The sequence below is a fragment of the Carassius gibelio genome, chromosome A15 (genome assembly GCF_023724105.1).
Source record: "Carassius gibelio isolate Cgi1373 ecotype wild population from Czech Republic chromosome A15, carGib1.2-hapl.c, whole genome shotgun sequence".
NCBI classification, from domain to species: Eukaryota; Metazoa; Chordata; class Actinopteri; order Cypriniformes; family Cyprinidae; genus Carassius; species Carassius gibelio.
The window spans coordinates 8,881,209-8,904,938 of record NC_068385.1 but is presented as its reverse complement, the minus strand read 5'-3'; the positions used below and the strand labels follow the sequence as shown (position 1 = coordinate 8,904,938).

General features: G+C 33.0%; 1 protein-coding gene across 1 annotated transcript; it reads left to right on the top strand.

The window, feature by feature from the left end:
- The first annotated feature begins 3,247 nt into the window (after positions 1–3,247).
- On the top strand, positions 3,248–23,214 carry LOC128029408 (chloride channel protein 2-like). Its single transcript, XM_052617187.1, has 23 exons — positions 3,248–3,414; positions 5,566–5,656; positions 6,013–6,144; positions 8,162–8,290; positions 8,426–8,559; positions 9,376–9,453; positions 9,527–9,605; positions 10,221–10,346; positions 10,504–10,588; positions 13,177–13,278; positions 13,437–13,521; positions 14,580–14,735; positions 14,914–14,983; positions 15,454–15,564; positions 15,658–15,871; positions 17,477–17,610; positions 18,220–18,344; positions 18,820–18,910; positions 19,243–19,310; positions 19,834–19,875; positions 20,641–20,745; positions 20,990–21,076; positions 21,690–23,214. Exons 1-23 carry the CDS (start codon positions 3,382–3,384, stop codon positions 21,831–21,833), a joined length of 2,421 nt encoding a protein of 806 aa, XP_052473147.1. The 5' UTR covers positions 3,248–3,381; the 3' UTR covers positions 21,834–23,214.
- Positions 23,215–23,730: the final 516 nt, after the last annotated feature.

Sequence of the window (23,730 nt, the reverse complement as noted above, 5' to 3'; positions counted from 1 at the left end):
TTGAAGCCTAAATTCAATCACCAGAAGTATAAAGCTAAACGTACACAATAAACGAACTACACTATAAACATCACATCTAATGAGCTTCCTAAAACTCTTTTAGGCTTTATTACAAACATTTTAACAAAGTCAAAATAGTTTGCAAAATTGTGATTATAAATGCAATGGGGCTATGAAAGCGACCCCTGCAGTCTCATTTAATTTAGCTTTAAAAAAATAAAACATTTAAAAGCAGGCATTACTGATGTATTTTACGTTGTAGAATAAAACATGAAAATATCTTGCACTTATGTTTTCATGCATTTAACCAAAAAACCCATTCAAAACACCCATTGACTTCAATGTGATTTCTGGGTTTTGGCCTACAAAAATAGCAGCGAACCCTACAAATCAATCTCTATTATCCCAAAAGCACTTTTTTGGGGTGGCGATGAACCAAATAATTCCGTCACTGGACAATCAACTGCAATTTTTCTCAATTTCAATCTGGCCAGACACGCAAGGCTTCCCCAAACAGCCTCATGTTTTAACTCATCTTCCTTCTGTTCCCACTTTTGTTTCACAACTTTCCCCTCTGATTAACCGCAGCGGGTTAATACGCCATTCACCGGCCCGTCTTTCCCAACAAATAAATGTTTCTCATCGAGAGACCAGATTGGATCAGTTTCCTCAGACTCGCCGTGACTCATTCCAGTTGTCTGACTTAATTTTTGCGTCTTCTGTGTCAAGTGGAGAAAACACGAGGGAACATGAAAGAAGCTCGACGCTTATTTTCCACCAGTCTCCGAATAAAAGCAGCTAATCAATTTTTAAACCTTCCCTCAGTGTTTTTTCCATTCGATGTTCCCGTCTGTTGTTCATCTAACAAAAACCACTAAAGCCATTGGATTATTTGGTAGATTAGCAACAGGCCAACAGACTTTAAATCTGTTACTAGATCTAGAAGTTAAAGTCAAGCCTTTAAATAAAATGCTAAAAACATTTCTGACGCGTGCATTGCATAATTATCCACCTTTATTACATAAAAGTTAGTCTAAACAGCACCTGATGTGTCATACTACAATCAAATTCTTATGAAATCATAGGTGCATTTACACTTTCAACATTGAATGTGATTCTGGGTGGATTTCAATTCCTGGAAATCTGATTTGACACTTCTAGTAAATTCTGAAGTGTGGAGATACTTCAAAAATTCGAAGAAAGAAATCTTGAAATGAGTGACTAGACATTTCTGGCCTGTGCATGCATATATACATATATATATATATCTTAAAATCTAGTCTATTTCTTGAATAGATTACATAAAAAGCTGATTCGTTTACCACTTGTGCATTTGAGTCCATCAATCTGTCGAAACAAAAAATCTTTATTTTTATGTTTCTCTTAACATTTTGCCAGCTTAAGCTCGTTGTCCATTATGTCCTGATATGTTTTTAATAGCTTCTGAAATTTTTTTTTTTTAGATTTGATGATGAATAGTTGCACTATGACACTTTAAATCACTGGAAATAGTGAGTTTGCTTCCCTAGAAAACTGGGGATGTGTGTTTTTATAATAACAAACATGAGCTAAATGTATAACTAAAGTAATAACAGTGATAATGCAGCATTCTTCCAAGATTACTGTAGAAGAAACCTGGAAATGTTTCTGTTTTTACAGAAATACCACACAAGCAATCCATTCTTTGAAAGAACATGTCAATAAATAAGTCATCACAAGTAGCTTTATATAATCACTGTGACTCAAACTAACTTTACTTGCATTTTACATTGAAGGAATCTAGAAAATGCTGTGTAGTTTAGATCAGAGTTGATGAAAAGTCGCTTTAGATAAAAGTGTGTAAATGTTAAAAGAAAAATGAATAAATTTTTTTTCATTAAAATAAACACATTAAACAAAAAATTATTTTATAATATATAATAATAAATAAATATATATATATATATATATATATATATATATATATATATATATATATATATATATATATTATTGTTTTATTACTTCACAATAGACCATGTTAAATAAAACAATTAATACAAATATTTTTAATGTATTTTAAAAAAAAAATATTTGAATGAAATATACTAATGCTAAAAATATTTGTAATTTTTTTAATCTGCATGTGATGTGTACATTTGTTATAATTTTATAATAAATCATGTTAAATACAAATAATAAAAGGGTTTTTAAATATGCATTTTAAAAATATTTCACTGACAAAATATACTACTACTAAAATCATTTTAAAAACAATACTTTAATCAAATTATATAAATACTTAAAATATATATATTTAAATATTTTATCATGAATGTCACATGAACATTTCTAATATTTTTTATTAAAATAAATCAATTTAAATACAATTTATAAAAAAAAAAATATTTTACTTAAAAAACACTACTACTAAAAATTATAAAATATTTTACAATATTTTTTTTTTTTAATATTTTTTATCTGCATGTTACACGAACATAAACTGACATGATCAGAGAACTGTGAACGTGCATGTATGTGGTGGTTAAATTATTGAAATATTGTAAAGTGTTTGTTCTTTAAAGAAATCCTGGTTATATGTGTGGTCTCATAAGCATTCATTTTATTTTGGGTATGTCCATCATGCCCTTTCCTCCCAAAACACTGGGTTTTTGCTGACCCCTTCATCTGTGTGACTCCAAATAGTTCACATCTCTTCATCCGGACCCCATGAGCTGTGCTTTCCACTCCCACAGACTGTTGACCATCAAAACAACTTCCACTTTTAGCTAAAATCAGTATATAAATAAAAGTCTGTGCGCGTGTTTACCTATAAACAGTGATTTACAAAAGCAGACGTATCTGAGCAATAAAAGTGTTTCCTGCAAGAAGTGTTTATGCACTTGATCTGCCACAGACACTGAGAAAATGTATTTCCTGGAAAAGGACAGATTTGATTAATCTGGCAGCATCTGAGATCCATTTGATTGGATTCACATCTATTGACCTGCAGAAAACTCACTTACTTTAGCATCAAGTAAGCAAGTTTTCAGTTCTTTATTTAAGATCTCTTCTATATAAAGATCTCCACAGACATTCGTGCGAGGTGATGATCCATCAATAGAATAGTATGCTTTGTTGGGCATAAATATAGCCAATCATAATATTAAAAATGAAATGTTTTGATGAATTATTGACTGATGGTTTCTGAGTATCTCTGGCGTGCAGTGGGTGGAGTTTCGCTCATATTTAGCTGAACACAAACTTCTTCCACATATAAAAACTCACAAACGCTGTCACGCAACTGACCGAAGCATCGGCTACCACACATCCACGCTCGCTGCGTGTGTGTGCGACGTGTGTGTAGCGAACAACAATCAGTCCACGTGTGTGATCGTTATAATGGCTGTGGACGGAACAGATGAGAATAAATTGGTAAGCGTTTTTAAATTTTTCTGCATTTTGGCAGCATTTTACCCTGCTGGTAGATGACAGAACTACATCTGATTGGTGTTTTAGGTGAATGCATAGTCTCATTGAAAAAGAATAGAAATGGAGCTTTTTCCATGCATTATATAGAGGGCAAGGTAATTATAGTTACCAAAAAGTAAAAATTAAAACAACAATTGTTACTTGAAACGAAAAGAGAGAAAAAAAATAATAATAATAATAATAATAATAATAATTCTTTTATATATATATATATATATATATATATATATATATATATATATATATATATATATATATATATATATATATATATATTATTTATTTTTATTTTTTTATTTTTATTTATTACACATTTTTGACAAAGACAAAACTCAATATATATAGTATTTTTTTTTAAACTTACAATAAAAAATATGTATATATATATACACATTTTTTTATTATAAGTTTTTGTTTGCTGTTTTTGTATATATATAACCTTACATTTATCTAGTAACTATTTTAAATTTTCATGAAGTAAATTTAAAATAAAGGATATTTTTTATATAAAAATGACAAAGACACTAAAACAAAAAATACTAATATATATAAACTATCAATAAAAACTACAATAGTATCCCACTGATACTAAAATAACACTGGGTTCATGAAATGAAGAGTACTTTAACAAAGAGTTATAATAATAATGATAATAGTGTGCATGTAAAAAGTAAAAAAGAAATACTTTTGGCAAACGCTGGAAGAGTCTTTAATACACTAACATAAAAAAGGATGAAGTGCTTTACTTCTAGCAATATATGTAATGGTTAAAGCTATTGTGTTGGTATGTTTTGTCTTTAAAGCAAATTAAAAGTAAAATGATTTAACATTAACAACCACTACACATTTATACAGTGTGTACATACATTGTTATTGGCGCATCTTTTCTTGTTTTTGAATAAAAATAAAAATTAAATGCTGATCTGTATACTGTCATATCCAGGAATAATCAATAACATTAATATACATTAAATAATCACATAAATCACATATGTTCTTTTATAATTTATCCATAATCACAGACTAAGAATACTGCATTAATATCAAACCAAAAATGTTAAAAACTGTACAAATATTAAATAATAGTTATTTTAATAGCACTCTTAATTACCAAAACAAACATGCATCACAGAGAGGAGATATATGACCAAAGTATTATATTACAAAATAAACCATTTTATAATAATAGCACAGTGTTTTTTGGTGTAAATAAGGTTGTTATGATACCATTAGTTTAGACACCAGTGGAAACTCACAATATTACAGTAAAAACTAATACTAGCCTAATCATTAAAATGAATAAGTTCTCAAGCAATTACTGAAGATAAGCAAAATCAGTAAAACAATAAACTAATTAGCCTACAATCAACAGCACATAGCCTAAACATGTAATAGTAACATATATACACAATAATTAAATTAAATTAAACCCGTGTTGTCGTAAACTGAATTAACAATAGCGAGTAATTTTCGTCAGTGTGAGTATCTATTCACTTTAGTATCGCGGGTTTTTATTTTATTTATAATTTTTTTTAGCCTAAAAAAGTAAATATCGAGCACGTACTGATTTTTATTTTCTAGTTCAGCCTTATTTGTGTTGTTTTAACGCTTGAGTAACTTTAAACGGTTCTGCAATTCGATACAAAACAACAAATATATGGGTAAAACTTACTTTAATCTCCTGACAGACTTTTCTCTAAACAGGCGCGCATGGGCATCCGTCATAAATGCGCGCGCGAACGTTTGCGTACGTAACCAACGTAACGTAACAACTCTGGATTTTTTTTATTTTATATATATATATATATATATATATATATAGTTTTGAGGTAGGTGAGTTACAAATTTACCACAGAAGTGAGGTCAATATGACAAAACAAAATACGGCGAAAAATACCAGCGCTATTACAGTTGTTATTTATTCCCACAGTTAAACACACAAGAGATGTGGTGGAATCCAGAGGTTAAGATAAAGAATACTAAACAAACTGACAATTTATTATGGTTTTACTTTAGTAACAACTGTAGCTGAAAGTGAACTCTGGTTGGTTGGCTATAAATGATATAGTTTTGAATGAATATCTGTGCCTGTAGGAACGAGGTGTTTACACAAAAGATGCATCCCGTCCTCGAAAGACCCTCGGTGGATCTCTGTCCGATCTCAGTGGGTCTCAGAAGTGTGGAGGTGAGTGAATCCGAATCTACAACGTTACAGCAACGCTTCTACAACACTGCCACAATGTTTCAACAGCACTAAAGCGTTAATCCCACTTCAGAATTCAGAATATTTGAAATTAATTAAAGAAATATATTAATACATTTAGGCTATAAAATATATAAATGAAAATGCATATTTAAAAAATATATATATTTTAGAAATATATAAAACAATAATTTGTGGCAATGTGAACAGCGCGCCCTCTATTGGGCCATTGCAGGTAAAGCTGTGCCAGGTGTGTGCTGATGCATTGTGGGTAATGTAGTTCTCTCTCTCTCTCTCTCTCTCTCTGTGTGTGTGTGTGTGTGTGTGTGTGTGTGTAGCCTGGGCCTCGCACTTTCAGCGGCTCTTTGTGTCGTTCATCGGAGCAGACTGGATCTTCCTCATGATCCTGGGGTTCATCATGGCAGTGATCAGCTTTGTCATGGATGTCTTCGTCGACAACTTCACAGAAGGTGAGTGTGTATAAGTGTCATAATTAGCCAGGTTGTATTTAAAAAAATTGTTACAATTTTTTTTTAATTGTTCCTGATGTTTATTATAGATTTTCTTTTCTTGTCTAAAGAACTAGAGAATATCCTTTTTTTCTGGAGCTTTAAAAGTTTCTCTTGCATCAGAGAAACTTTTAAACTTTTAAAAAGAAACTTTTAGAAACTTTTTTTTTTGAGTCTTATTGCAACCTATTTGTTTGTTTTCAAGAAGCAAATAATTCAGATATAATTTTTTTTTAGGACCATTCAGAATTCAATATGACATAAAACACATATTACTGAAATGAAGTATTTATGAAGTATTGTTGATGTTATTTTTTTTTTAATTCAGAACTGAATGACTTTGAATTACTACTTTTTCAATATATTTTTATTACATAATTATATTTAAATCAATAATTATTATCAGTAATTCATTGAAAAATATGTCTTCAGTTAAGTATTGTAAATGTAACAGGGCACCCTCTATGTTTTCAAATGAACTAATTAATTAATTAATTGTTTAATTCATTCATTCAGCCCAAATATTTCTAGAAACAAATAATTAGATAATCAGATAATTGCAGTGGCGGATCTAGTTGGCAGCAATGAATTAAAGGTTATGGCCAATTTGAAAATTTATGAGCTTTGCGAACCCTCTTTGAACTCCCGAACTGACTCAAATGATTCGCGAACCCGCTCCGAACTCCCAAACTGACTCAAATGATTCGCGAACCCGCTCCGAACTCCCAAGCTGACTCAAATGATTCGCGATCCCACTACGAACATCCGAACTGATTCAAATGATTCGCGATCCCCATGATTGACTCAAATGATTCGCGATCCCGCTACGAACTCCCAAACTGATTCAAATGATTCGTGATCCCCATAACTGACTCAAATGATTCGCGATCCCGCTCCGAACTGCCAAACTGACTCTAATGATTCGTGATCCCCATAACTGACTCAAATGATTCGCGATCCCCATGATTGACTCAAATGATTCGCGATCCCGCTACGAACTCCCGAACTGACTCAAATGATTCGCGATCCCCATAACTGACTCAAATAATTCGCGATCCTGCTCCGAACTGCCAAACTGACTCTAATGATTCGCGATCCCCATAATTGACTCAAATGATTCGCGAATCCGCTTTGAACTCCCGAACTGATTCAAATGATTTGCCCAAACTCTAATAATTTACAAAGTATTAATATACTGTAATATTATTTTTTGTTGTTGTTGTTGTTGTTGTATAAAAACAGACTAAAACCATCAATAGCCTTTAAAATGACTTAAAATGCATTATATATAAAAAAAAATGAGGCAATAATGATTGGTTAATAATAACACTGTTAAAATACATAATGTAGGCAAATACAAAATAAACAATGTTATGTACATGTTATTACAAATGCCATGTGATTGCTGCTGTTACACTTACAGGACGATCAAATCCTTGTTTAGGATACTGACCAAACATTTCATTCAAATTCACTTCATGTTTCATTTTTGGACACCTTTTTGCTATAGATGACACAGGCTTTATCATTTCTTCAACTAAAAACGTGCATATCACAACCCTTACAAAAATAAACCATGGTTTTATCATAGTAAAACTGCTTAGTTTACTTTTGCATGATTTCTGAATGCTTGAGACTATAAAATAAATTAGAGTCATAATAAAGTTATAGCCACAGGTAAATGTCGAGAGCTACAATTGTGATTTGTAAATAATACAATTTATTCATTTAGTTTTTTATTTGATTAAAGTTCTTTTTTCACCCCTATAGTAGTATATAAATATATTTATATATATATATTTTTTTACAAAACTAAATTTATATATATATATATATATATATATATATATATATATATATATATATATAAATGTATTATATATTTTATTATATATTTTTCAAGTTTATGTCTCTCCCAAATTGTTATAATTGTTATAAAATCTGATTCTCATGACTGTACATGTCTCTCTCTCTACAGCACACAGGTGGATCTACAATCTTGCAGACAGTCATGTTCTCCTGCAGTATTTGGCGTGGGTCGCATATTCTTTGTTTCTGATGTGTTTTGCGGCAGGATTCGCAAACATAGTATCAATTCAGGCCGCCGGTGAGATGCACACATTCACAAAATATATAGAGTATGGAGGAAAACATCCTTCATGAGCCTTTCAAATAGCTTCGTCCCTGATGAACTTTCTCTGTGATTCTTTATATAGTAACCTTAAGTGTTTGTGTGGCTCAGGGTCTGGAATTCCTGAAATGAAGACGTGTCTGAGAGGAGTGATGCTGCCCGAATATCTCACGTTCAACACGTTAGTGTCCAAAGTCATCAGTCTGACCTGTGTGCTCGGAAGTGAATTACCTGTGGGGAAAGAGGTAAACATACACACACACACACACACACACACATTTTACTCACTAACATGCACACACACACACACACACACACACACATTCACTCAATAACAAAAAAATAAATAAATTGCATCCACACATATTTATAAAGCATTGCTATTTTTAATAAATAAATAAATACATTTAAAAAATAAATAAATTGCATCCACACTTATTTATAAAGCATTGTTATTTTTAATAAATAAATAAATACATTTAAAAAATAAATAAATTGCATCCACACTTATTTATAAAGCATTGTTATTTTTATGCAAAAACTAAAATTCCTTAACATTTGTGCGCCCTCTGGAGGACAGAACCGTTTGTGCTTTTTATCAGTTTCAAGTGTGCAGATTTAGTCTTGAAGTTTTTTCTCTCTATCACTCTATTAAAAAAAAAAAAAAAAAAAAAAACTGATCCATTATTTATAATTACAATTATTTATATGCCTATAAAATGTCATCATGGTAACCACAATTTCTTAAATGACTACAGTCTCTTTTATATACAGTGAAATGAATGAAATGTTTAGTTTTATGGTTTTAGTATTTTTTGTTTTAGTTAAATAAAATAATCCTGCTTCAAAGCAGCCTTTTCTTTATTCATAAACAAGTGTTCAGTTTTACTCCCTGAGTTTGATTTCGAATGCGACGCAGTTAGCTATGCATCAAAGCGTCTGCTAATCACATAAATGTTGAATCCTGAGTTTGTGGGAGGTCACGGGGGTGTTATTAATGTTTGTGTGGTCTTGTCTTCTTCAGCATGTTGTGATGTAGGTGTGTGTTTTCTGTCCTGTAGGGTCCGTTTGTGCACATCGGCAGCATATGTGCCTCTGTCCTCTGCAAATTCATGTCTCTCTTCAGTAGCATTTATAAGGTACTCGAAATCTTCTTTATAGCGTTCACTGAAGTAGATCTGGGTGTGTTGAGGACTTGTGTGTGTTGAACAGAATGAGGCCAGAAACAAGGAGATGCTGACGGTGGGATGTGCTGTGGGAATCGGCTGCTGCTTCGCTTCTCCTATCGGAGGTGAGAGAGAGTGTGTGTGTGTGAGAGAGAGTGTGTTTGAGTGTGTGTGTGTGTGTGTGTGTGTGTGTGAGAGAGAGAGTGTGTGAGAGAGAGAGAGAGAGAGAGAGAGAGAGAGTGCGTGTGAGTGTGTGTGAGAGTGTATTTGAGTGTGTGTGTGTATGTGTGTGTGTGTGTGTGAGAGAGAGTGTGAGAGAGAGAGAGAGAGAGAGAGAGTGTGAGAACTTTCTATTCATCTGTGAATCATGAAAAATAAAATGTATATATATATATATATATATATATATGATTTTTAAAAAATGAAGTAAACGCAGGCTTGATGAAACTTACATTTGACTAATAATTACAAAGAAACAGCAAGTAACACCTCTAGTAAAACATACTCCAGTATTGTCCATGTTTCTATATTAAATCGATGTGTGTAAAGTGGCACACACGTACATGTCTTTACACTTTAGATGCCGTTAAAATGTGGATATTGCACATTTCAAGTGTACAGTATTTACAATCATTACCCGGAAATAAGCTTTGAATCTGGGATTTACTAAACGGAAGAGTGCTCAAAACTGTGATGTGTTTGTTTGATTTGTGACGTGTGTGTGTGTGTGTGTGTTTCAGGTGCGTTATTCAGCTTAGAGATCACATCTATGTTTTTCGTCGCACGAAACTACTGGCGTGGGTTTCTGTCTGCTACGTTCGGTGCCTTCATCTTCAGACTTCTGCCGGTGTGGAACAAACAGGAAGGTGTGTGTTTGTGTGTGTGTTGATAAAGTGTTGAGCCACAGCTGGCTGTGTGTTACAGCAGTTTTAACACCAACAAAGGCTCTTATTTATTTGTTTGTACTGCACAGACAATAGTGACTTGATTCTCTCTCTCTCTCTCTCTCTCTCTCTCTCTCAGATACTCTTATGGCTCTTTATGCAACGAAATACAGGTTGGAGTTTCCTTTTGACCTGAAGGAGCTTCCTGTCTTCGCTGCGATGGGGTCAGTAGTGCTATTTTAATATGACTGAGATGCTTTTAAAGTTTAATTATTATTTCAGGTTTTTTTTTTTTTTTTTACAAAAATTCTGTTTTCATTTGAATTTTAATTTACATTTTTGTTACTTTTTTTTACTGTCTATATATACCTTTTTATTTCAGTATTAATTATTTCATTAATTTCAGTTAAACCTAATAAAATTGACAAATGTTGCCTTTAGGATTAGCAGAAATAAAACTAGTTAATTTTTAAAAAGTGAAATCAGTTTTACTTTATTTCACTTTATTTTACTTTATTTTTCTAATTTAAATGTGTTAATGGTTTTAGTTTTAGACACCGATAATAACACTGGTTCTCCTCTTTTTTTTCACTTGAATGTTTCACTAAATGCAGATTAATGTCTATTAATTTTAGTTACATTTATTCATACAATATGTGTGTGTATATATATATATATATATATATATGTGTGTGTGTGTGTGTGTGTGTGTGTGTGTGTGTGTGTGTGTGTGTGTGTGTATATATATGTATATATATACAGTGGGGATCGAAAGTTTGGGCACCCCTTGCAGAATCTGTGAAAATATGAGTAATTTTCAAAAAATAAGAGAGATCATACTAAATGCATGTTATTTTTTATTTAGTACTGTCCTGAGTAAGATATTGTACATAAAAGATATTAACATTTATTCCACAAGACAAAAAAATTGCTGAAATTATTAGGGGTGCTCTGATCACGGTCGGCCGATCGTTATGTGCATCTCGTCAGTAAAGCCGGTTCTCTAATCAGCGGTTAATTCCATCAGGTGCATGATTTCACACAGAGCCGGTGTTAATAGAGAAGATGCGCAAATCCACTTCATTTTCAGCGTTTTTTGGCGCATCTTCTCAGTTAACAACGGCTCTGTGTAGTAACAGCTGCTCTATGTGAAATCACGCACCTGATGGAATTAACCGCTGATTAGAGAACCGGCTTTACTGACGAGATGCGCATTAACGATCGGCCGATCGTGATCGGAGCACCCCTAGAAATTATTAAAATAACCCCACTCAAAAGTTTGGGAACCCTTGGTTCTTAGTACTGTGTTCTGTTACCTGATGATCCTCGACTGTCTTTCTGTTTTGTGATGGTTCTGCATGAGTCCCTTGTTTGTTCTGAACAGTTAAACTGAGCAGCGTTCTTCAGAAAAATCTTTAAGGTCCTGCAGATTCTTCAGTTTTCCAGCATCTTTGCATATTTGAACCCTTTCCAGCAGTGACTTTATGATTTTGAGATGCATCTTATCACACTGAGGACATTTGAGGGACTCAAACACAACTATTGAAAAAGATTCAAACATTCACTGATGCTCCAGAAGGAAACAAGATGCATTAAGAGCTGGGGGTGAAAACTTTTGAACACGATGAAGATGGCCAAATTTATCTTATTTTGTTGAAATATAATTGTTTTCCATTTAGTTCTGCCCTTCGTAAGCAACAGAAGATACTTGTATGTTTCCCGGTACACAAATTAAGTACAATTTACCTTGATCTTCAAATTCCAAAAGTTTTCACCCCCAGCTCTTAATGCATCTTGTTTCCTTCTGGAGCATCAGTGAATGTTTGAATCTTTTTAAATAGTTGTGTTTGAGTCCCTCAAATGTCCTCAGTGTGATAAGATGCATCTCAAAATCATAAAGTCACTGCTTGGAAAGGGTTCAAATATGTAAAGATGCTGGAAAACTGAAGAATCTGCAGGAGCTTAAAGATTTTTCTGAAGAACGCTGCTCAGTTTAACTGTTCAGAACAAACAAGGGACTCATGCAGAACCATCACAAAACAGAAAGACAGTCGTGGATCATCAGGTAACAGAACACAGTACTAAGAACCAAGGGTTCCCAAACTTTTGAGTGGGGTTATTCTAATAATTTCAGCATTTTTTTTGTCTTGTGGACTAGATGTTAATATCTTTTATGTACAATATCTTACTCAGTACAGTACTAAATAAAATATAACATGCATTTAGTATGATCTCTCTTATTTTTTGAAAATTACTCATATTTTCACAGATTCTGCAAGGGGTGCCCAAACTTTCGAGCCCCACTGTATATATGTATATATGTATGTGTGTGTGTGTGTGTGTGTGTGTGTGTGTGTGTGTGTGTGTGTGTGTAAATAAAATTAATATTTTTAGAGCATGTTTTACAAGCAAATTATATTTCATGTTTAATTAAATGTTTTACTTGCCATTTCTTTGTGTGTATATTTGATATATCAGGAATGAATGGTCTCAGAATAGTTGTAAAGAAATTAAAGGAGCTTAGTAAAAAGTATCAAATGAAAAGATAGCATATGGATAAAGTTTAAAGGTGTGCAAGTCATAACAGTAGCACATAAAATAAAAGAAAAAATGATATTAAGTCTTGCATGTATATTATAGTGAGAATATAGTTTGTTTTGTGACACAAGCAGAATTTTCAGATGTTTAGACTAAAAAAAAAACAGTTCTTGGGAAAGCTCAACAGAGATACTCTTTACAAGCAGCTGACTGTGGTATAATCACTGTAACACATGGTTTGTGTCTTTAACGCACAAAGGTTTTCTCTCTGCAGGATTGTATGTGGCTTTGGCGGTGCCCTCTTTGTGTATTTGTATGGAAAGATTACTCTGTTTGTGAAGAAGCAGAAAGCCACCAACAGCTTCCTCATGAAGAAGTAAGGGATTCTTACAGCGGAAGCTAAAATGTTTGTTTGAACAAGGAAAAGATGATGATATAACTAACTTCATTTGCTGTCTGCGCTGTGTCTTCTCTTTAATAACCAGTCAAACATGCCAGTGTTCATGCTTTTAACTCTATTTGTTTTGTTTCTAGCTGTTTCTTGTATTCTGCTTTGGTTTCTGTGCTGATTTCAACGCTCACTTTTCCTCTGGGCTTTGGGCAGTTCATGGCTGGACAGGTGACACACACACACACACACACACACACACACACACTACACAAAACGTGCTGGTTTCCTGGTCTGTTAAATCCATAACAGATGACATTCATTAATCATTCTTCATTATTCAACAACATGCATTCATCTAAAATAGAGAATGACACTTCAGTCCTCGCTCATACACTGACTCTGGTTCTCTCTAATTAATCAGTCATTGAAAATGAGGCAATAAAATGCTCCATTAGCAGCGAATGTAGTCATACACTATAATAGCATGCCTTATCTAAATACAGTACATGCACAATTAGCAGTTAAATGAAACGTGAAAGCCAAAGTCTTTCTGAAGTAAAAGTTCACCCTAAAATGAAAATCAGCTGTAAATGTGTTCTCTCTCAGTTCATCTGAGATCAGGATGAGTTTGTGTCTTCATCAGGTTTGTAGAAATGTAGCACTGCATCAGTGTCTCATCAATGGATGCTCTGCAGTGAATGGGTGCCGTCAGAATGAGAGTCTGATAAAAACATCACAATAATCCACAGCACTCCAGTCCATCAGTGAACATCTGGAGAAGACAAAACCTGAAACACATCCAGCATTAAGATGATTTTAACTCAAACACATAGAGTCTATAATCCATAATAACACTTCCTCCAGTAAAAAGTGTTCTGGTCTGAATCAGGAGAGAAATCTGCACAGATCACGCAGCGTTTAAACAGATCTAAACAATTATGTGTCTGGATTTTGATGTGATAGACAACAGGAGATGCACTTTTTCACTGGAGGAAGTGTTATTATGGATTATAAACTCATATTTTAGGTTAAAACGTCTTAATGCTGGATTTGTTTCAGCTGTTTGGACTTTCATTCTGACGGCACCCATTCACTGCAGAGCATCCATTGGTGAGACACTGATGCAATGCTGCATTTCGACAAACCTGATGAAGACACAAACTCATATTGGATCACCTGCGGGTCAGCACATTTTCAGACAATGTTCATTTTTGGCAATGCTATTCTTTTAAATGAATGTCTAAAGATGTTTTTTGTTTATGACATCATTTCCTCACCATTTATAGCTTACACAAAGGGAATCCTTGATTTCCTTTTTTGATCATCGCACCTGGTCAAATCATGGCATCGTAGCAGACTTTGATCATGACGATCACTTAGCCGCCTGGAAACATCCGCAGGCTAACGTCTTCATCATTCTCTCCATCTTCGTCATCATGAAGGTAAATATACACAGACACACTGTTTTGTCCTCAAACTATAACTAAAGAAACTAAACTCTTCTTTATTCAGAAATACATTTGCTTTAAAGATTTCATGTAATGTTTAACTTTTGATGCATCATGCAGTTGCGTGTGTGTGTGTGTGTTTTAATGAGCATTACTCTTGTCTGTTATGTAGTTCTGGATGTCTGCTATTTCTATAACCCTTCCTATACCATGTGGTTCCTTCGTTCCCATTTTTGTCATTGGTATGTGTTTGTGTGCTTTCTCAAAAAAATTATAATTATATATATATTTTTGGTGCATTTACACCTTTTTAAGGTATGTTCACACCAAGGATGATAACTATAATTATAATTAAAACCGTATGTTTAAAAATAAAAATAAAACACTCTGTCCACACCACAACTATCACAATAATGAAATAGTAGAATGGTATTATTGGAATGACATTCAGAGTGATTTTTTCAAGCCGATGAACAATAAAAAAAAATAATAGTCAATCAGAAATCACTCAAACTTTAATGAGCTGGAGCATTTAAAGTGCTGATGTGAACTTAAGATATATTTGAATAACTCAAAAGTTATTAAAAACTTTTGATCTGCAGTTTAAGTCATGATTCTTGGTGTGAACGGACCTTTAAATCAGTCATTCTTAACAGTATCTTTTCATATAATGAATCTGAGATTAAAGGGAATGCATATGTGTGTGTTTCAGGTGCTGCGTTTGGACGTTTGGTGGGTGAAGGTTTGGCCACATTGTTTCCAAATGGCTTTAACATGGATGGACACATATACCCTATAATGCCCGGAGTGTATGCTGTCGTAGGTGAGAAACTAGACATCCATTACATCTGAATACTATCCATAAATTAAGCATTGACTTAGCTTTTAAAAAGTAGTAACTCTCTCCTGTGTGTAGGAGCGGCAGCGTTAACGGCTGGAGTCACTCACACGCTCTCAACCGGTGTGATCATGATGGAGTTGACGGGGCAGATCAATTACGCTCTGCCCATCCTCATCTCTGTGATTCTTGCCAACATGATCTCTCAAAGTCTTCAGCCGTCCATTTACGACAAAGTTATCCGCATAAAAAAACTGCCTTACCTGCCCATGCTCAGCTGGGGCCACCGCAAGTGAGTCTTTGTCCAAACAATTAAACTTTTTTTTTTATATTTCAATTTTCACTCATCCTGTGCACCACCAAAACTTTTCTTAGCAGTTTATTTCAACTTATTTTAAAGGGTTTCGTAAACACTTTGGTTATGTTTTTAAAGTGTACATAATACAAAAAATATATAGAGTACATTTGATTGTAGTTTACACAGCATTCTCAGGTTTAACTCATTAAAATTATACTGCAGCATGCACATTACAAGTACTTAACAAAAAGCGTTACATTTTATAAAGGCAGTTAAATTGTATTTGATAAACTGAGTTTGAGGCAACATGAATAGGATCAAAAATGTACCAAATATAAACAAATCACCATACTTCCCAATTTGATTGTTTATATTAAGAACCACAAATGTTTTGTATTACAAGTTTTCTGAAATGTTATGTTTAAATACGCAAATGAGGCATTATATAATTACTATGCACTCATTTGCAATTATTTCAAGAAAATAAATCTGAATTTTAGATGAAGAAAGGTTCAAAATTCTTATTTAATTTTGTTCACATATTAGAGTTAAAGGTTTTTATTGAGAGGTTTTTGGATTTTAGTTTTTATCACTCCATACATCAGAAAATCATGTCAACAGTCAGAAAAACTAATTTTCACCATGATTTTACAAATAAACTGCTCTATAAGTGAGTGTGAATGATATATGAACAAACCCCACAGTAAAATCCTTCTGAATATACAGAGGAATAAAACTCTAAGTTTAGGTGTATGTAAGTGCTGCTAAAGTAAAGAAAAAAAAAAAAACGCAATGTCTTAAAAATTATGCATTTTCTCCATATTTTTAGGAATAAAAAGCTCTATAATTGCATGTAACTAATATATGAACAAACCCTTTAGTACAAACCTTCAGAATATAGAGAGGAATAAAACTCTAAGTTTTGGTGTATGTAAGTGCTGCTAAAGTGGATAAAAAACTCACTGCCTTTAAAACGTATGCGTTTTCTCTAAATTTTTAGGAATAAAAAGCTCTATAATACAATGTAATATATATATATGTACAAACCTCTCTATAAAAACTTTCAGAATATAGAGAGGAATAAAACTCTAAGTTTTGGTGTATGTAAGTGCTGCTAAAGTGGATTAAAAAACTCACTGCCTTTAAAAATTATGCATTTTCTCCATATTTTTAGGAATAAAAAGCTCTATAATTGCATGTAACTAATATATGAACAAACCCTTCAGTAAAAACTTTCAGAATATAGAGAGGAATAAAACTCTAAGTTTTGGTTTATGTAAGTGCTGCTAAAGTGGATAAAAAAACTCACTGCCTTTAAAAATTATGCATTTTCTCTAAATTTTTAGGAATAAAAGCTCTATAATACAATGTAATATATATAAGAACAAACATCTCTATAAAAGCATTCAGAATATAGAGAGGAATAAAACTCTAAGTTTTGGTGTATGTAAGGGCTGCTGAAGTGGAGAAAAAATTATTTAAACTGAGATCTGTATTGTAATCTACGGACGCAAATAGGTAAAGTGCAGTAAAATTAAAGTGTTTTTTTCATGTTTTCTTTTTAGTCAATTTTTCACAATTACCTTTCTCTTTCCGTAGTAAGTATAATATTCATGTGGGGGACTTTATGAAAAGAGAAGTTTGTTATATCACGCTGAACTCCAACTACCGAGACATATTCAACATCCTACGCTCAGGAAATCTGAAAACACTGCCATTGGTGAAGTCCGCAGGTACAAACACACACTATACACACTAATTTCCTAATATTTGATAAATTCATGTGGGCATTGCTCGGGACTGTCTATACATGTAACCTAATTAATATTCACGAGACATGATCTGTTGAAAGGACATTATTCCATTAGTATAATATTCCTTTAGTATTTTCTTAGTTTTCATTGTTATTAAAAATAAAATTTATTTTAATTGTAATTATTTGTAAATTGTAAAAAAATTTATGTATTTAATGTCATTTATTATTTGCATGGATATATTTTGTAATTATTTTTGTAAATCAGCTAAAATATTTTTATTGTTTTGTTCATTTAAATCCCTGTAGAGCTGCTCTGAAACTGTGTATATTGTCAAAAGTGCTAAACAATTGAACATTATATTGATTTAATGCCTAGGGTTTTTTAAAAACATGCTATTTTAAAAAAAGTTTCCTTTCATGAAATGAAAAACCTGTTTCAAGTATTAGATAGTAAATCTCTAGACATGTACAGTTCACACCAGGAATGCAGTTTTACTGCAGGCCAGCAGTATATGAACTAAATGTGATGTGTGTATTTACCTGATCTGTTCCTGAACTTGGTGTCTGATCTCATTGCGTCTTTCAGAGTCGATGCTCTTGCTGGGTTCAGTTGAGCGTGCTCAGTTACTTGCACTCTTAAAGCAGCGATTACGGAACCTGCGAGAGGAAAATGCGTCCACAATCCCTTTCAGCTACAATGTTCACTTCCAGGTCTGACCGTGAACGTTTGACTATTATAATAAGAACAGATGTTTTTTTAATCAGAATCAGTATCAGAAAAAGCTTTATTGCCAAATATAATTAGTGACATAAACCCTCAGTACACAGAGACAACTACAACACACCAAAAATAAAATATAAATAAAACTACAGATATGTAGACAAGTATTGAAAAAATAAATCTAAAAATAAAATATGAAGTGCTTTCAGGGCAGTACAGCTTGAAAGTCGTCTTCTTTTTTATTTTTCTGCAATTAATTCAGTCTAAACTACCATCCATAATTTTGTATATCTATATAGATGTTAACTACAAAAGTATTTTGTTCGTTTTTTAAATGTATTATTTTTTACAATGTATGTAACTTTAAAATTATTCTACTGCTGCAACCACTGATTTGCATCACAAATATCTAGTTATATAAATATCTAGGTGCTGATTATGGATTTATGGATTTATGTGTTATAGGCGTCCACAGAAGAGTCTGCATCCACTTTCACTGATCCGGCGTCCACTGAACCTCTGAAGAAGCCGTCTGTCGATGAGAAAGATATTACAAGTAATACTGAGTTATGTTAAATGCTATGTTAATTTATGATCTCACAAAGTTACGTTATAATTAGGGAAGCTTTCTACACAGCACAATGATCAGAAAGTTCTATCGTAATTTAACACCAACAGATGTCTGTGAATGGCTACATTGCTCGATGCTGTAAAAACACATTGTAAAAGAATCCGTCGACACTCTCTAATGCGCAATCATAAATATGAGCTGGATAGTTTGTCAAATCTGCAATTAAACGCTATTATTGCAACTTCAATTGAGATGCATAAATTACTTACTTCATAGCACATGCACTGATAAGGATTAATTTTTTTCTTTCTGTTTAGGTCTTTATGATTCTGGCCTGAGCTTGAAGAAGTTCTTCTGTTCTCGTCCTGACATTAAGGCAATGGAGGTGAGACATCCAACACACACACACACACACACACACACACATTTATGTGCTCTAGAAACGTTTCTAGTGAACGTTTTGAAGTGTGCACCTTTTATTTCATTTTGTTTCGTAATAATGCAAGTAAACTTTTAAGTATATGCATAAATCTAGCATATGTAGATCTCTGTGATTTCTGTGATGTGGAAAATATCAAGTCATACAAATTTAATTTACAGTATAATGTCACAGAATTTAGTATATTTTGGATTAATTATTTAAAGGTAGGTCTGTACAATCAATCAACTAGTCTGTGATGATAATAATAATAATGCAATTATTGTAACTTAATTTATTAAGGATTATGACCATTTTTCTTCATTCTTTGCAGCAATTTGTTTGCCAAAAAATCTAATAAAAATCATATGGTTACATGTTTTTAAATGATTTAATTGTTAATGTTTTAAGCCATCAATCTTTTTTGTTAATAAGCTTTCATTAAATCACAAATCCATAAAAATACAAAAATTTCTCCATCTTTTTCCAGGACGACCCAGACACAGAGGATGATGAAACGATACTTCAAGAGGTGAGGACATTTTAACACACACACACACACACTCACACTCACACTCGCACACACACACACACACACACACACACACACACACACACACACACACACACACACACACACACACACACACACACACACACACACACACTCACACTCACACTCACATACACACACACACACACACACACACACACACACACACACACACAGACACACACACACTCTCTCAAAAACACACACACACACACACACACACACACACAGACAGACACACACACACACTCTCTCAAAAACACACACACTCTCTCAAACACTCACACACACAAACACACACACACACACACACACACACACACACACTCACTCACACGCACACACACACACACACACACACACACACACACACACACACTCACACTCACACACACACACACACACTCACACACATCCACATTCTCTTTCTCTCACACACACACACATGCACACACACACACACACACACACATACACACACACACACTCACACACATCCACATTCTCTCTTTCTCTCACACACACACACATGCACACACACACACACACACATACACATTCTCTCTCTCTCTCTCTCTCTCTCTCACACACACACGATCACACACACACACTCGCTCTCTATCTCACACACACACACACACACACACACATTCTCTCTCTCACACACACACACACACACACATTCTCTCTCTCTCACACACACATACACACACACACGTACAGTATCTCTGGCTGTGAGTGCAGGTCGAGGAGTGGGAGGAGCAACAGCTTGACGAGCAGGTGAACTTCAACAACTGCAAGATTGACCCCGCCCCCTTCCAGCTGTTGGAGCGCACTTCACTGCACAAGGTGAGAGAGAGAGAGTGTGTGTGTGTGTGTGTGTGTCTGTGTGTGGGTGTTTTGCTCTAGTCTGCAGACAAAATAGTGACGTCATTATAATGATGAGTCAAGTTTCTGGAGTTAATTTCAGTAAATGTGTTGTTAATGATGCAGAATGTCACATAAAACCCTAAACTTTATTTGAGAATTGGAAGAAACACGAGGTTTGCTCTGATTTCCCCAGTTAACATCTGTATTGTCTCCTCTCGGACAGACTCACACCATGTTTTCTGTGTTGAACCTGGATTACGCTTACGTCACCAGCATCGGACGACTTGTCGGAGTCGTTTCGCTGAAAGAGGTGAGAGTTCATCAATCACACAGAAATGACGTTCGAGAGCTCCTTTATTGATATTATAGGTCAACCTTGAACATCCACAGAATAATTAAAGTGACATTAAAGACATTTATAATGTTACAGCACATTCCAGTTTCAAATGCTGAAAATACAACTGTGAATCACAGAAATAAATTACACTTTAACACAGATTCACACAGAAAACAGCTGTTTTAGATTCTAATAATATTATACTATTTTTACTGTATTTTTGTTTAGTGCTGTCAAACGATGAATCACATCCAAAATAAAAGTTTTTGTTTGCATACAGTAATATAGTATGTGTGTACTGTGTTTATTTATTATGCATATATAAATACAAACACATGCATGTGTATATATTTAAGAAAAGGTTTTATTTATATACTATAAACACTGTATGTTTGTGTATTTATAAATGCATTATAAATAAACACAGTTCACACATATATTATGTTAACAAAAACTTTTATTTTGAATCTGATCAAATGAATGCAGCACTGGTGAGCAGAAGAGGCTTCTTGTAAAACGGTCGAATGATATGAACAAACATAAGTATAACCAAGCTGTCTATTTCTGGCTCTGGTGTGTGTTATAGTTGTGTAAAGCTATCGAGGGATCCCTGCCGGCGGACGGCGTGAGGTTGCGTCCCATTCTGGCCAATTTCAGAGACCGAGGCATTCGAGGATTCAGGACCGAGACCACCGAACTCCACAAAGTACTGGAGCGTCAGATCAGCTAAAACACCAGACGCCCAACGCAGTTTAATAGAGTCTTTTCCTGCACGGATTCCATTTCCAGTTTTAAAAACAATATGTAAATGAAGTTTTTAGTGCAAACCGGTTCTGTTAGGGTTAATGTGTGTGTAGTATTTATACATAGCTGTGTGTAGAAGCAATAGAAGTCAATGGAAATATGTGTGTGTTTGTTACAGAAATGGCCTAAAAAGTAATTTATTTATTATTATGTTTAGATATTCAGATTGATCTTTGAATGCAATGGCCATTAAGCGCAGCTCTAAATCACCTGTTGGTTAAAATGTTTGTAATTTTAGTTACCATTTGAAATCAGTCTGATTTTCAGATTGTTTCATAATTATTTTTGATGTTTTCAACGAAAAATAACAAAAATATATTTTCTGACTAATGCATTTTTTTAAACTGTAGTTTTGTAGCAATATGCATTTAATTGCAACATGACAGAAATTATAAACAAAGAAAAACAGACAGAGAAAATTAAATCGAGTTTAATAATAACAACAATTTCTGGGGGGAAATGTGCACTTTTTATTAGTCTCTTGATCATCTATCAAGAAAATTTAAATGTTGTTAAATAAATAAAAGGTATAATAGTTTTTTTGATATTAGTAAAATAATTACAACAATATTGGGGACAATGTGCACTTTTTTTTGTTTCTTGTTTATAAATCAAGAACATTTATATTCTGTTATTTAGATAAATAAAAATGTGTGTGCCTCTTTATGGGTTTCTTGATCAAAAAAATCAAGAAAATTAAATTAAATATAATAATTGCATCAATATTGGGGAAAAATGTCCAGTTTCATTGGTTATTTGATCATAAATAAAGAAAAGAAAATGCTGTTAAATAATTAAAGTATAGTAATTAAAGTAATATTCTGGGGGGAACTCTTTATTGGATTCTTTAACAAAAATCAATACATTTGAAGTGCTATTTAATAAAGTCTAATATTACAGTAATATTAGGGATTTTTATGCACTTTTTATTGGTTTCTTGATTCCCAAACAATACTGTCATCTTCTATAGTTTTCATCAAGACACACTAACCTAAAGCAGTAAGAAACAAAAGTTGAGGTGCTGTTTATATATTACCTGTATATGTTTCTATTGAATGTACTGTATAATTGTTTGCTTTTTAATTACCCTGAGCCCTAATATGTTATGTTTTGGTCAATCAATGCACGTTTTAACCCCATTGTTTTCCTAAGAAGTTCAGAAACTCTATACACACGTGTTCCTGATTGTGTTTGCAGACACACAAAGTCAATAAAATAAAAAAGTGGAATTTGTGAACGTTGTTAAATACCTTTGATTCTTTGAAGTAGTCAAGCTGCTGCTTAGAAAATGTATAATTAAGGCTATAAAATCACCAGTTAAAAAACATTCTGGTCATTGAACATTACAGTTTCAGCTCCGTCTGGACAGATTGTATTTTGTGATCTTAAAATGACCTTTGACCTTCACTCATAGCTTTTTCTGTACTAAAGGTCCGGGGAGTTCAGCCAGATTAAAGCATGTGATGTTCTCAAGGACAGTTAGTCTGTAATTATGTTAAATTGCTTAATAAAATCCTTAATAACTAATTTGGTGATTTTAATGTATTTTGTTATTGTAGATATTTTAAATTATTCAATTTTTAATGTAATATTTTGTTTTTAATTTTAAATGTAGTTATAGTAATTCTGTGGTTTTTGTCATTATATATATATATATATATATATATATATATATATATATATATATAATTTTTTTTGATAAATCAATTGCAACAAGCAAAAAAAAGTTTAATTATTGATTTTTTTATAAATTAAAATGTAAGTAATTAATGAAACAAATATGCATTTAAAATAATTTTAAATGTAATATTTCATAATCCCTT

Coding starts and splice junctions, on each gene's coding strand:
- LOC128029408 (XM_052617187.1), top strand. CDS start 3,382: ATGGCTGTGGACGGAACAGATGAGAATAAATTG. Junction 10,347..10,503: donor GGTGTGGAACAAACAGGAAG/GTGTGTGTTTGT, acceptor TCTCTCTCTCAG/ATACTCTTATGGCTCTTTAT. Junction 14,984..15,453: donor CGTTCCCATTTTTGTCATTG/GTATGTGTTTGT, acceptor TGTGTGTTTCAG/GTGCTGCGTTTGGACGTTTG.